This window comes from Astatotilapia calliptera, chromosome 10 (assembly GCF_964374335.1).
Source record: "Astatotilapia calliptera chromosome 10, fAstCal68.1, whole genome shotgun sequence".
Taxonomy (NCBI): Eukaryota; Metazoa; Chordata; class Actinopteri; order Cichliformes; family Cichlidae; genus Astatotilapia; species Astatotilapia calliptera.
The window spans coordinates 29,964,566-29,978,905 of record NC_137431.1 but is presented as its reverse complement, the minus strand read 5'-3'; the positions used below and the strand labels follow the sequence as shown (position 1 = coordinate 29,978,905).

The following is a 14,340-nucleotide window of genomic DNA, read 5'->3' as shown; positions in this document are numbered from 1 at the left end:
TGAACATTTGTATTAAATAACCATATTGTCAGTACTGGACAAAAATGAATGTCATTAAGAGTTTTGCTATAATTGAGCAGCCCTAGCAGGCAGGACCTTTATCAATGGCTCAAAATTGTTCTGTCCAGGATAGGGCTGCCACAAACGATTATTTTGATAGTCGACTAGTCACCGATTATTTTTGCGATTAGTCGACTAATCAGATCATGCATCCATTGGACGTAAAACGTACAGCTTATTGCACCAGCAGCATCTGCTCTTATATAACTACCATTAGCTTACAGCTTTAAGTGTTTAAGGTATGTGCTAACTAAAAATAAAGACAAGATGATAGTTTATTAAATTTTAATGAAATCTGCAGATTGTTTAGGTGAAGTTTAATAAACTCAGCCGTCTGCTCCTTGCTATCTAAAATATAACAGGACACCGGAGTATATTCTTGAGCATCTCACACTTCTGATAATCAGCTGTCTGCTTGACGTTTATTCAGCTGTGTAAAAACTAACTTCAATCTCAGCCAAATCGATTTACTCAGGAACAAATAAAATACTAAAAAAAGCCAAACAATAACATTTTTAAGTTATCTATGTGACTTATATATGTTCAACCTGAGTACCGAAGGACGGCGGTGGGTTTGAAAACGATTTGCCGGGAGTCCGGTGTTCTCACGGCTCTAGTGAGCCTAGCCCCCGGCTAGCTATCGAGCTAGTGGGCAACAGAAGTCTCCGAAAACGTCGAAGCGCTTTTGAAAATATGCGGTGTCTTGATAAACTGAGCAGATATTTGAGGTTTACACAGCTACATTCTCGCCTGAAAATATGTTAAACGTTTATTTACTGACCCAGAAAGAATAATAAGTAATATTAAAACTAACTAGCTGCCGCCATTGTCGGAAACTGAGCAGGGCTGCGCTATGAATTCTGGGACAGAGCTTCTTCTTCTTCTTCGGGGTTTAACGGCAGCTGGCATTCTTGTACATGCAGTGCTGCCATCTTCTGTTTCAGTCCGTTGTTACATTCTTAAATCCTACTACTCATTCCTGCGTCTTTTGGGATCTTACAAAGCTTCAAACGACGCGTCGACTATTAAATTAGTCGTCGATGATTTTGATAGTCAACATAATCGTGACTAGTCGACTAATCGTGGCAGCCCTAGTCCAGGATGATTTTTATGAATAAGAATAAGAACAACTTTATTTATCCCGAGGGAAATTATTTTGTCATGTACATGCTCAAAGCAGCAGGAGAGACAGAGGAACAGATGAATAAGATATATGATATACAATATATACAATAAGAATAGTAGTGTACAGTAATATACAGTAGGAATAGTAGGAGTATTTTGGACCTTAGTACAATTGGTCCGTAGATGGTTAAGACAAAGAGTCAGTGTAGCCTTACTTTAAAGAAATCTCCACATTTTCCTGTTACTTTGAGCAAGCTGGGCACAGTCCAAGGACAACCCCTTTCTGGTGGGCGGCGTAGTTTCTTTACCTTCAGGAAAAACCCCTGTTATGTTAAATAAACTGCATGACTGTTGCTTATACTAACAACGATCGTAAGCCTCTTTTTGCAGGCTTAGAGTATAATTGAGCTTTTGTAAAAGTGACTGTCTGGATGAAATCATAGTGAATAGTCCCCGCATGCCTGCAAAGTTCACCTCATTCTCCATCAACAGCTGGATTTGCAATAAATAATCTTGGCTTTCCTTTTCTTTCGGGATCATAATAGACTCATTGATTTTGAGCATTGCTTTATTTATGAAAGCCGTTCCATGTTGAACTCTTCAATAGTCACTGAGAATCATAACAGCACTGTGACATTATGCTTGAGCTTCCTCTCGCAAAGCAATTGACATGGCATTATCCCGAGCCTCTGCTTATCCCCACCGTTTGTCCCTCTCTCTCTGCTTCCTTTGCCTTTTAAATATGCGAGGGAAAGAGGCCATCTATTTCCAGGCCATAATAATTTAGGAGGGAGGGAGGGGGTAATGTTTGCTGTGGCCTCAGGGGATGCAGATTTAGATGGCCAATAGACTTGGCACGTTCAAACTGGTGCAGCTGAACCCCACCACACCCACCCTCCTCTTCCTCCCTCTGCCTCTTGTCTGTCTCTCTGCCTCTGTGTCCTCTCTCTCTATTGAGTCAGTGGTTTGGGCTTGCCAGAGGCTAGTATAATGGTTCCCAGTGTCTGGAGAGATTAAAGGCCAGAGCTGCATTGTTCAAATGCCCCGAGATTAGTTTCCAAGGAGACGGGTTTCAGTTGCCATGAGAACATAGTGCCTGGCTTTAGCCGAGCAGCTTTTCTTTAACACTTCCTGTCTGTTTGCAGCTTTGCTTTTTTTGTTTACATGGCCCGTTTTTTCTATGCCTTCCTTCCTTGATTTAGCTACTCATACGATACGATGCTGATGCAGTTATTTTGGAAACATAAGGACTCATTTTAATAATCTGTAACCAGTACCTCTTTTTTTTTAACACCCAAGATCTGTTAAGGAGAAAAGTTTAAGGTCCCAGTGACAGAGTGTATGGTTGTACGCAGCGTTGTGGTGTTTTCAATCAGGAATTAAACAGGAACTGGCCTGTGAGTTATGACACCCGAAATGTATCTGCTTTTTTCACATAATAGGTTTTCTACTTCTAATAATTTAATTACAGTGAACCGTGGCTCATATGAAAAACATTTTAAATAATACAAATATCCACAAATTACGTGTTTGGTTTAACAGAGGATGAAAAAATGTCTTGACAGTGATAACTTCATTGTAATTTTCTTGCATTCAGCTGAGACGTATGCAGAATTAATTTCTTGCACTCAGAATCAGAATCAGAATCAGAAAGGGGTTTATTGCCAAATGTTGAGCAGGTTTACAACATTAGGAAATTGCTGCGGTGCTTCAGTGCAAACGTAGTGTCATAAATAGCACTTAAATAGACATGAAAAAATAAAAGTAGGGATAAGAGTTAAAAGTGCTACGTAGAAAGATATGTGCATGAGCTATACATGAGATATATACATGAGAATAAGAATTAAGAGTGCTACGTAGAAAGATATATACATGAGTGCAGGTGGTGATCAGTGCCAAACATGGAATGATGCAGTGACACAGCGTAGGGTCATGTGTTAGTGGTGGGAACAGTCATATGGTTATTGTTCATGTGTCCAACAGCAGAGGGGAAGAAACTGTTCTTGTGGCGAGAGGTTCTGGTGCGAATGGACCGGAGCCTCCTGCCTGAGGGGAGCAGGTCAAACAGACTGTGTCCAGGGTGAGAAGGGTCAACTGAGATCCGAGCTGCACGCCGCAATGTCCTGGAGGTGTACAGGTCCTGCAGAGATGGGAGTCTGCAGCCAATCACCTTCTCAGCAGAGGGCACAACACGCTGCAGTCTCTGTTTGTCCCTGATAGTGGCTCCAGCGTACCACACGGTGATGGAGGAGGTGAGGATGGACTCGATGATTGCAGTGTAGAACTGCATCATCGTCCGTGTTGGCAGGTTGAATTTCTTCAGCTGCCTCAGGAAGTACATCCTCTGCTGGGCTTTCTTGATGACGGAGGTGATGGTGGGCTCCCACTTCAGGTCCTGGGTGATGGTGGTACCCAGGAAGCGGAATGAGTCCACAGAGGTGATGGGGGTGTCAGTCAGGATGATGGGGGGGAGTGGGGCTGTGTGCTTCCTGAAGTCCACAATAATCTCCACTGTCTTCTGGGCATTCAGCACCAGGTTGTTGTGGCTGCACCAGGACACCAGACGTTCAACCTCCCTCCTGTAGGCAGACTCATCCCCGTCAGAGATGAGCCCAATAACGGTGGTGTCATCTGCAAACTTGATTAGCTTGACAGACTGGTGGGTGGAGGTGCAGCAGTTGGTGTACAGGGAGAAGAGCAGAGGAGAAAGAACACAGCCCTGAGGGGAGCCGGTGCTGATGGTCCGGGAGTCCGAAACATTCTTTCCCAGCCTCACATGCTGCTTCCTGTCCGTCAGGAAGTCAGTGATCCACCGGCAGATGGGATCAGGCACATTCATCTGGGAAAGCTTGTCTCGGAGATGGTCTGGAAGGATGGTGTTGAAGGCAGAGCTGAAGTCCACAAACAGGATCCTGGCGTAGGTTCCTGGGGAGTCCAGATGCTGCAGGATGAAGTGTAGGGCCATGTTGATGGCGTCGTCTACAGACCTGTTGGCTCTATATGCAAACTGCAGGGGGTCCAGGAGGGGGGCCGTGAGGGTCCTGAGATGGGAGAGAACTAGGCGCTCAAAAGACTTCATGACCACAGATGTCAGAGCCACGGGTCTGTAGTCATTTAGTCCAGTGATCCTAGGTTTCTTGGGGACAGGGATTATGGTGGAGGACTTGAAGCAGGCAGGCACATAACATGCCTGCAGTGAGGAGTTGAAAATGCCAGAAAACACTGGGGCCAGCTCGTTTGCACAGTGTCTGAGGGTGGCAGGAGACACACCGTCTGGGCCGGGAGCTTTCCAAGCATTCAGGTTCTTAAACTGCTTCCTCACATCTGCTTCATGAATATGAAGAGTTGTGGTGGGAGGAGGTGGTGTGAAATCCTCTTTTGTGTGGGGTGAGGAGGGGGGTGTTGTAGGTGAACAGTTTGAAGGTGGTGATGGCTCTATGGAGGGGGGAGAGGTGGGGGAATTAGTGTCCAAAGTGCCTCTATTGTTGGGGCCGTTGGAGGTGTGAAGGCTGCCTGATGGCTCGTCAAAACGGCAGTAGAAGTCGTTAAGGGTGTTGGCTAAGAGCAAGTCATCAGTGGAGTGGGGGGTTTTAGGCTTGTAGTTTTAGATTAGATTAGATTAGATAGAACTTTATTAATCCCTCGGGTGGGTTCCTCTGGGAAATTCGATTTCCAAAAAAGCACAGCACCGACAGAAGTTACAGAGTTATACACACACACATATATATAAATACAGAGACAATATAAATAAAATATACGAAGGGGATAAATAGAATAAATAGGAATAAAAATAAAAATACAAGTGAATTGCACATTTCAAGTATTGAGTCTATTGCACCGTTGACTATTTACAAAAGTATTGCACAAAAGGTATTGCACAGTGAGGTGAAGAGGCACTACAGCTTAGTTGTTCCCCCCTCCTTTGTCCTCCTGTTTCCCCTCCCTCTCCCCTCCAGAGAGGAGTTAAACAGTCTGATGGCGTGTGGGACAAAGGAGTTTTTAAGTCTGTTAGTTCTTGTCTTTGGGAGAAGCAACCTGTCACTGAACAGACTCTTCTGATTGTTTATGGCCGTGTGCAGAGGATGCCCAGCATTGTTCATAATGTCCAGCAGTTTCTTTAATGTCCTTTTCTCTGCCACTGTCACCAGAGTGTCCAGCTTCATGCCGACCACAGAGCTAGCCCTCCTGATCAGTTTCTCCAGCCTGGATGAGTCCTTCTTTGCTGTGCTGCTCCCCCAGCACACCACAGCATAGAAAAGTACTCCAGCAACCACCGACTGGTAAAACATCCTCAGGAGCTTCCTGCAGATGTTAAAAGACCTCAGCCTCCTGAGGAAGTACAGCTTTGGGCTTTTTTATACAGGTGCTCTGTGTTGCATGACCAGTCCAGTTTATTGTCCACCCACAGCCCGAGGTACTTGTACTTGTTGACCACCTCCACCTCCTCCCCCTCTATCTGAACCGGCAGTGGACCTGCTCTAGACCTCCCGAAGTCCACAACCAGTTCCTTAGTCTTTGAGGTGTTGAGTTGCAGGTGGTTTGTGTGACTCCATGCGACAAAGTTCCTCACCAGACTTCTGTACTCCTCTTCCTGATCATCCCAGATACACCCCATGATGGCCGTGTCGTCTGCAAACTTCTGAATGTGGCATAATTCAGAGTTGTAGCAGAAGTCAGAGGTGTACAGGGTGAAGAGAAGAGGGGACAGCACAGTTCCCTGTGGTGCTCCTGTGCTGCTGACCACAGTGTCAGACGTGATGTCCTTCAGCCTGACGTACTGTGGTCTGTCGGTGAGGTAGTCGGAGATCCAGGCCACCAGGCAGGGGTCCACCTCCATCCTGTTCAGTTTTTCTTGAAGCATACAGGGCCGGATGGTATTAAAGGCACTGGAAAAGTCAAGAAACAGGATCCTGACCGTGCCTTTTCCCCCATCCAGGTGTGAGTGGGCTCTGTGTAGGAGGTACAGGATGGCATCCTCCACTCCGACACCCGCCTTGTATGCAAACTGTAGTGGGTCCTGGGCATGTTGTACCTGTGGTCGGAGGAGGTTGAGGAAGAGCCGCTCTAGAGTCTTCATAAGATGTGACGTCAGTGCCACCGGTCGGAAGTCATTCAGCTCATTGGGCCGGTTCTTTTTGGGGACCGGGACGATGCAGGATGTCTTCCATAGGGCGGGCACTCTCCCCAGTCGCAGTTTGTGATATTCCTAAAACCTTTCCACACAGAGGCCGAGTCATTCTCTGAGATCTGCTGCTGCATCTTCTCAGAGTGCTGATGTTTAGCAATGTCCACTTCTTTAGTGAACCTGTACTTGGCCTCTCTGTAGCAGTCCCTGTCTCCGCTTCTGAACGCCTTTCTCTTTTCCAGCCACAGCTTTTTGAGTTTAGGAGTAAACCAGAGTTTGTCATTGTTATAACTCACCCTGGTGCGTGATGGCACAATGCTGTCCTCACAGAAGTGGATATAGGAGGTAACAGTGTCCGTAAACTCGTCCAAGCTGTTAGAAGCAGCCTTCATTGTGTCCCAGTCTGTAGACTCCAAACACATGCGAAGCTCCTCCACAGCCTCGTTGCTCCACAGTTTTTTAGTCCTCACGACAGGTTTGGAGAGCTTCAGCCTCTGTCTGTACGCGGGGATTAGGTATATCAACTCATATCAAGGCAAGGCAAGGCAAGGCAAGTTTATTTGTATAGCACAATTCAACAACAAGGTGATTCAAAGTGCTTTACAGAGACATTAGAAACAAGAACAAATAAAAAGCATGATTTAAAATTGATTAAAACAAGCAAATAAACTAACTAACTAATTAACAAACAAACAAACAAACAACAGTATATAAAATCAAAACAGATAAAATCAGAACAGTAGATAAAATCAGTAGTTAAATGTAAGTTTTGAAATTTAAGCTTAAAGTGTGGATTTGGTGCTTTATTCAAATGCAGCTGAGAACAGGTGAGTCTTCAACCTGGATTTAAATAAACTGAGTGTTTCAGCTGATCTGAGGCTTTCTGGGAGTTTGTTCCAGATATAAGGAGCATAAAAGCTGAATGCAGCTTCTCCGTGTCTGGTTCTGACTCTGGGAACTGATAAAAGACCGGATCCAGATGACCTGAGGGATCTGGATGGTTCATACTGGGTCAGGAGGTCATTGATGTATTTTGGTCCTAAACCATTCAGAGCTTTATAGGCCAGCATCAGAACTTTAAAGTCTATCCTCTGACGGACAGGCAACTCATATCATACTCATATCAACATGCAGCAGACTCTCATTGTAACGTCTTCTGGAGTTCATGAGGTTAAGAATTGAGGCTGTACTCACTATGCTGTATTAACGGAATGGATTGAATGGATTTGATTGATATCGGTGCCACTGTCAGTTCAGTTTGTGGGTTTGAGTCTTTCAGTTCACTTACTCTGGTCTCTTTTTTAAAAAGAGTAGTCCTAAACAGGTTTTTCAATGTCAGCACGACTGGTTTTTTTTAAGTCTCTGTGCCTAAACACAATGTACAAACAAAAGATTTGCAGGTGACTCAGGTGTGCCAAAGCTCCCATGCTGTGAATTTACGTCATTATCTTGTAGTGCACATGAAACCAGTATTGAAAAGGATTTAATAAGCTTGGAGGCACTCAGTTGGACAATTTGGAAAATCTGTAACCAGGATAATTCTCCTGGCACTCATGTTCCACAGAGGATGAATCCCGATCCCCCCCTCTGAAGTTCATACTCCTTTAGTGAAGCTGAATTGTGCAAGTTGCATCTGGCAGATGGGAACGGTGGAGCAGCATGATGACTTTGGCATGGATCTACGATTGCTTCTTTGCTCTGTAGACCCCCCCCTGGGGCCCCTAAGAGAGGTGATATTAGAAAGAAAGTAGAGGGGTGGGTGGATGGGGCATGGAGAATGAGAACAAACAGGCGTGCATGGCAGGAATCCATTTATAGGCATATAACAGGAAAAGAAGCGTCTAAGTTGTGGTCCTGCTTCTATACATCAGTTAAAGCGGTTTCCAGTAAGTTTCTCTTCTGCTTTTTGTTTTGTGATAATGTTAGCATGCTGGCACATTAAAGATGGTAAATATATCTGCTCAGCAATCACTTTAAAAGTCCCAGTCCAGCCTAATGAGGCCTGTAGACTCGTATTTGTGTGAAACAGGTGAAGGAAACCCTCCCTCCCTTCTGAATTAATTATTCACCTTTCAGAGCTCAGCGTTCTGAATAAAAGCTTATATTTGCTTAAAGTCAAACCACATGATGTCAGCAGAACCTGCTTTGAATGCAGGTCACTGCAGCATGTGTACAGGAATGCATCCTCAGACACATGCAGGGTTTGTCTGTGTCGCTCTGTGGCTGCCTGTCTAAACTGTGTTCATCCGGTCCCCACAGAGGCATGGCTCAGATCAGGAAGCTGGCATGCGACGGCATCAGGACGAACTCCCGCGGCGAGCCACAGGTCCCGCTGGTGTCAGCCAGACAGGAGATCCTCACCAGCCTGGTGTCTGCCCTCGACTCAGTGGTACGTTCATAATCAAGGGTCATACAGCGTTATTTCCTGTTGGAGATTTTGACATGTGGGGCCAAAATGACATTTTTTTCCTAAACATTTCATGAAATCCACCTTAAAAGTGTTGCTATAGTTTTTACTTTTTCTGTTTATGTGAGCATGCATTGAATATAAGGGAGGAATAGTGTATTTTGCTTAATTCCAAGAAAATAAGGACGCAGTTCTTCTAGTAATATCAAGATTGTTAATAATTTTTGTTAACGTGTTTCAAGTAAAAGCCAGTAAATGATTCCTATATGGAGGAAGTCTTGCTCCATACTAAGAAATGCAAGCTTATGAGAAACAGCAAAGTCATTGTCTCTGCAAATTAAATAACTTCATTGGTCTAATTTAACTGTGTATATAGTTTGGGGGAGGGGGGGGGGGGGGTCACCAGGCGTGTTGTCCACTTACAGAAGTCCTGCGTTTATTCCTGGATTCATTTTGGCTAATAAATAAACCGAAACTGAAATTTGCAGCTGCAAACCTGGACGAGCCAAATCCCCTCTGGAGAAGTTTTATGGTTATACGAGACAATAATTTAGCTATTTAGTTGCAGTACAAGAGTTATAGTTGGAGGACCAAAGGTTAGGCTTTCAAACTTAAGGAAGGTCGGTGTCAAGTATGGAGGTGGTAGAATCATGCTCTGGGGCTGTTTTGCTGCCAGTGGTAGTGGATGGAATAATGAATAATGAATGAATGAGGCAGAGTGCTTCCAAATTCTATAACCTAACCTCAAATCAACAGCCAGATGGTTAAAACTTGGACACAACTGGGTGTTCCAACAGGACAATGATCCCAAACACGCACTGAAGCTGGCTTAATATTCGGCTTTTGAAATGGGCTTCCCAAAGGCCCGACCTCAACCTTATTTCAAATTAGAAGAGTATGCTTAAAAGCCATTCATGTGCCAGGAACCTGACCCGGTCAAATATCCAGCCAGAATTATGCCAGAAGCTTACTGACTGGAACCAAAAGCATCTGGTCAAAGTACAACTTGTAAGGACGTGTGTTTGTGTAATTTGAGCCTCTACGTGTCCTTTAAACCACATGTGGATTAGAGAAAATCTAAAAAAGGAAACAACTCAGTTCTTGTTTTTGAATGTCATTAGAGATGCATGTTGTACAATTATTGTACTCTGAATAAAGAACAGTTCAAGGAAACCCTTAAAAGCCAAAAATTACAAAGATTCATGCCCAACATGGAAGTGTACGTGAAGTTCTTCACCACAACTGGAAGTCGTCACTGACATTTTCATTTTGTTTGCTTAAGCCATCAGTTTACAAAGTGTTTCGGTCCTTTGTAAACCTAAAAGCTTCCTTGTTTTGCAGTGCATGGCGATGTCTAAACTAAACGCCGAGGTGGCGTGCGTCACCGTGCACGAGGACAGCGTGATCGCCGTCGGCACAGAAAAGGGGAGAGTGTTCCTCAACTCCAGGAGGGAAATCCAAACAGACTTCTACAAGTTTTGCCGTAAGCACCGCTCTGAACATCGTTTCCCATAATTCATTCAGTCTTAGTAGAACATCGATCACTCTCATTACAGCCGCAGCTGTGAGGTCGTTACTTAAAATACGCTTGTGTCACTTGTGTCCCCGAAGAAATCTTCGTTTTGTGCTTGCACAGATGCAGATTATCTGAGCTTTAATAATCACGGCAGCTTACCTCAACATCAAATGATGTCGCCATGAAATAAATCACCAAAGCAGATGCAGAGCCACATTTCCCCCCCTTTTTATCCCAAATAACAATACATCAGCAAAGTGTCTCATCATATCTTATTTAGCAAAGCCATTTGATGAATTATGTTTACAAATTTACTGACAGTACTTTATAGCACTCCTTTTAAAAACCCACCGTGCATTTGTAGGAGGAGGAGATAAATTAATATTCCATTTTTCTATTAGAACTGAGCAAAGTAATGGAGCGGACAAACACTTTCATAACAGTTCTGACTCACACCACAGGTTGTTTACAACAGCAATTTGGCCAGTAAACGATACTTTGTTTGTTTTGTTTTTTTGCTATAATTTATCACTTCCTTTTGTGCCGATGCTACAAATAATGTTTTTTAAAAATCCAACTTTTCACTTAGCCAGCACAAGATTCATGTGACTCAAGAGACCCTAACCCACAGACATATATTATTGTCATATTTTTTGGCTGGAAGACCAATATTATCTTGGTTTTTTGTTATATTTGGTTTTTTGTGTATATTTATTGTTGATTTTGTGTCTCTTCGCGTCTCTTACTCCTTCCTTTTACTCTCATTTCCATTAGCTATGCTAGCATCCAAGGTTGTAAGTTGAATATATTTTAGAAGTTGGCATTGGTCCATTTAGCCCCCTTTGTTCACCTTACTTGAGAGGTAAGGTGAAGCAACAGATAATACACTCAGTTCGCAGTATATCCTCCCCCGTAACCATGGACAGTTTAAAAGATGGACGTAGAGTCCAGGTCTGAAAAGTCAAGCAGTGGACAGCTGCCTTTGGCTGAGCCACGTTCTGTGGAAGGTTTCTTCCTATTGAAAAGCAGTTTTTCCTTCTCACTGTCGCCCACTGCTCATATTGTATGATTGTTGGGGGTTTCTCTTTATTAATGTAGGGTCTTTACCTGACAACATAAAGCACCTCGAGGTGATTTGTGTTGTGATTTGGCACATACTGAATATTAAACTGAATATTTGAATGCTTTCATGGTCAGATCTATCCCCGTCTTGTCAAGATGGCGACTGCTAAAAACGCTACAGGCTTCGCAACAGGACATCAGAGCCCACTGGGTGATGTCACGCTAGCCCCGTCCTTCTTTTATACTGTCTATGCCCGTAACACCAGTTCATCAAGTTTAATTTTCATCAGGCATCTGTTACTGAGAACATTGGCTCAACTTTGCTTTGATTTATTTAAGACTCAAACTGAACGGCTTAATGTTCCCCGCTTTATTGGAGATTATTTTCATTCATCTAGGCACATTGTTGGAAAAACAAGTCATTCGTTTTATATGACACTATTTTTCAAAAGGTGACATAGTCATTAGTTTTAGGAACCAGACTCTCAGTCATTTGTTTTTTGTTTTGTTTTGTTTTTAACCTTCAAAGACAAATGAATGACTTTGTTGGGGTAAAGAGTTTACTTAATCCTAAATCATACTGTAGCTCATTTGGACATTTTTAAAGTCATTTCTCTTTTATTTGGGGTCAGGGGTGCCATGCCTGCAAAATCTGACTGCAGCAAATTCCCATACCAAAGACCAGGAGGGCGATCTCAGCAAACTGAGTAAGGATGCTGAACATGGGAAACCGAGAGCTCCATCAGATGCCCAGTCCAACATCTTTGTTCTGAGGAAGATGGTGGAGGAGGTCTTCACTGTGCTCTACAGTGAGTAGTCCCTTTTTTAAACCAGATTTTTTCATAAAGCAGTGCCGAAGCAATCCATGTTTGGAGCATAGGGAGCCACTTTTATATAGTTTCTTGGAAGTCAGGTAGCAAAACTCAGTGCGTCATGCGGTATGCAGGTGAGGCTGTGGGAAAGAGCAGCCTGGTCCCTGTGCCTTATGAGTGGATCCAGAAGGACCCCGGCTGCGTGGTGGCTCATGGTTTGCCTGAGGGAGTCGCCCTGAAGAAGCCCTCTGAGTATGACACCAAGACACTGATGAAGATCCTGGAGCAGAGCCATCGCATCCACTTCACCGTGAAAAGGTGAGTCTGCAAAGTGAGAGACTGTGAATGGTTGGATCGCATTCTGAAAGCAGTTGTTGCATTTCTGATAACTCCAATGTGAAGATGAACTTGTGTTAGTTGCCCTGATATGTTTTCTTGTGCAGTTTTTAATTGGAAGTGAACAGACTTTGGTGCATCCGTCGTAGATAGAGTTTTAAAAGATACAATTAATTTACGTGGAAATACTGGATGTATTTGTGTACAAACTTAGTAAATGGAGGTGCACGCATGTTGGAGTTTATAAAGAAGAATAAATATGGAGCTATAATCAGCTGCCTCACCAGTAAGTCTCCATGTCCACCGTGTCGGACTGTAGCGTGCAGTTGGTGCTCATTCTTCCAGCTCTACGTAGCGACATCAGCTTTGAATGATCCTCAAGCTGAGAGTGGCTCTACAGAGCAGAAGCACTATCATCACCAGCTCCACTCCAGTTGGTGTGGATGTCCGACCAAGGGACGAGAGACTGCTGAATATCATAAACAAGAACAGCAGCTTGACTGGCCTTCCTATAGCAATCAAACAGAATAAAAAATTAAATGGCTACAAAAAAGAAACATTTAAGGCGTGTTTTAGTCGTCTACCTTTAATCTACTTGGTCAGCTGCTTCTAAAAAATGATATTTTAATGTGTTTCATTGCTTTTCATGGGTGACAAAATGTTGCACATAGCACAAATACGGCTCTAATTGTCGCTATGCTTGTGTAGGTGGATAAAGTCCAGCTGAAATATGTTCTAAATAAAGTTAAATGTACACAGATTTTTGTCATTTGGAGAGATGCATGTAAACTACAACATGTGCTTATCCAAAAACAGCTATGCTGTTTTGTCCTTAGCCTTAGATGTGGTGCAGATGTTCTGCTTTTGGTTTCAGCCACATAAATAATTAACGATAGCAGGCACATAATTGTTAGCAGTGTCTGAAATATATTAGAGACGCGCCTTTCAAGTAGACAGAATATTGAATTTGGTGGTGGTGGCTGTTCGGCCAGTCTTTAAAGACTGCTCTCAACCCAAAACTGCTCTCAAATGACTGTGCATAGTTGTGGCAGACTTGTGAGCTTTACAAGTGCAGTTTGTACATATTATTTAGAGGAGATCCACACAGTCCTGACCGCTGCAGTCGTCTTTAGCTTTGCATGTTTCTCCTGTTTGCATGTTTTTCTCATGTTTTGCCAGCTAATACTTTGTAGTGCATACTTCTGTTTTTGCTGTTTTGTCGTGGTCCACTAACAGCAGTAGTAGCGTGTTACATCCTACCAGACATCTAGTTGCATAAACTGTTCATGTTTCACTAAAACAGCTGTCAGCGCTTGCTCCCCAGTGAACAGCTTATATTGCAAATGCTGTATAGTGGGTGGGTAAACAAGTGGACTGTTTGAACACAGGCCCTGTAACTCCACAGAGGCTTAATCTGATGCCGTTTTTCCCTGAATTCACTGCTTAGCACATATTTATGTGGCATGAAAGCAATGATTTGTGCCCCTGCCCTGTTAGTGGGCGTGTTGAACTGTGTAGCCAGCTCTACAGTAATCTCCGCTGAGCTGGATACCTGTCCCCATGACAACAGTTGCTCTGTAGCACTCTGTAACAGGGTAGTATGAACTCTGAATATCAGCTAAAGTACTTGGCAAGAGTTCAGACTGAGAACAGTGCTGTATTACAATAATGAAAGTGGCTGTGTTATTAATCAAACACTGTATAATCCAAGAAATCCACTTTGAGTAATAGATCCATTAATTTAAAGGCTTAACATACACCAAAACTCTGCACAGCATTTATTGCGCCACGAGAAAGGATTTTTTAAAAACTTGGAAAGTCAAAACGGCAGAAATGATTTCACTCGTGGTTTGTGAGTGTTTGTGGAAGAAGAAGCACTGGTGCTGGAGCAGGCCAG

General features: G+C 43.5%; 1 protein-coding gene across 3 annotated transcripts in view; it reads left to right on the top strand.

Moving 5' to 3' along the window:
• Window positions 1-14,340, top strand: part of gtf2ird1 (GTF2I repeat domain containing 1) — a 44,810-nt gene that overhangs the window by 4,017 nt on the left and 26,453 nt on the right. For all 3 annotated transcript variants that reach the window (XM_026182306.2, XM_026182307.2, XM_026182305.2), the window contains exons 2-5: window positions 8,570-8,699; window positions 10,059-10,200; window positions 11,928-12,104; window positions 12,242-12,425. In XM_026182306.2, coding sequence (XP_026038091.1) covers window positions 8,574-8,699; window positions 10,059-10,200; window positions 11,928-12,104; window positions 12,242-12,425 — 629 coding nt within the window. In that variant the 5' untranslated portion in view covers window positions 8,570-8,573. The remainder of the gene's footprint in view (window positions 1-8,569; window positions 8,700-10,058; window positions 10,201-11,927; window positions 12,105-12,241; window positions 12,426-14,340) is intronic.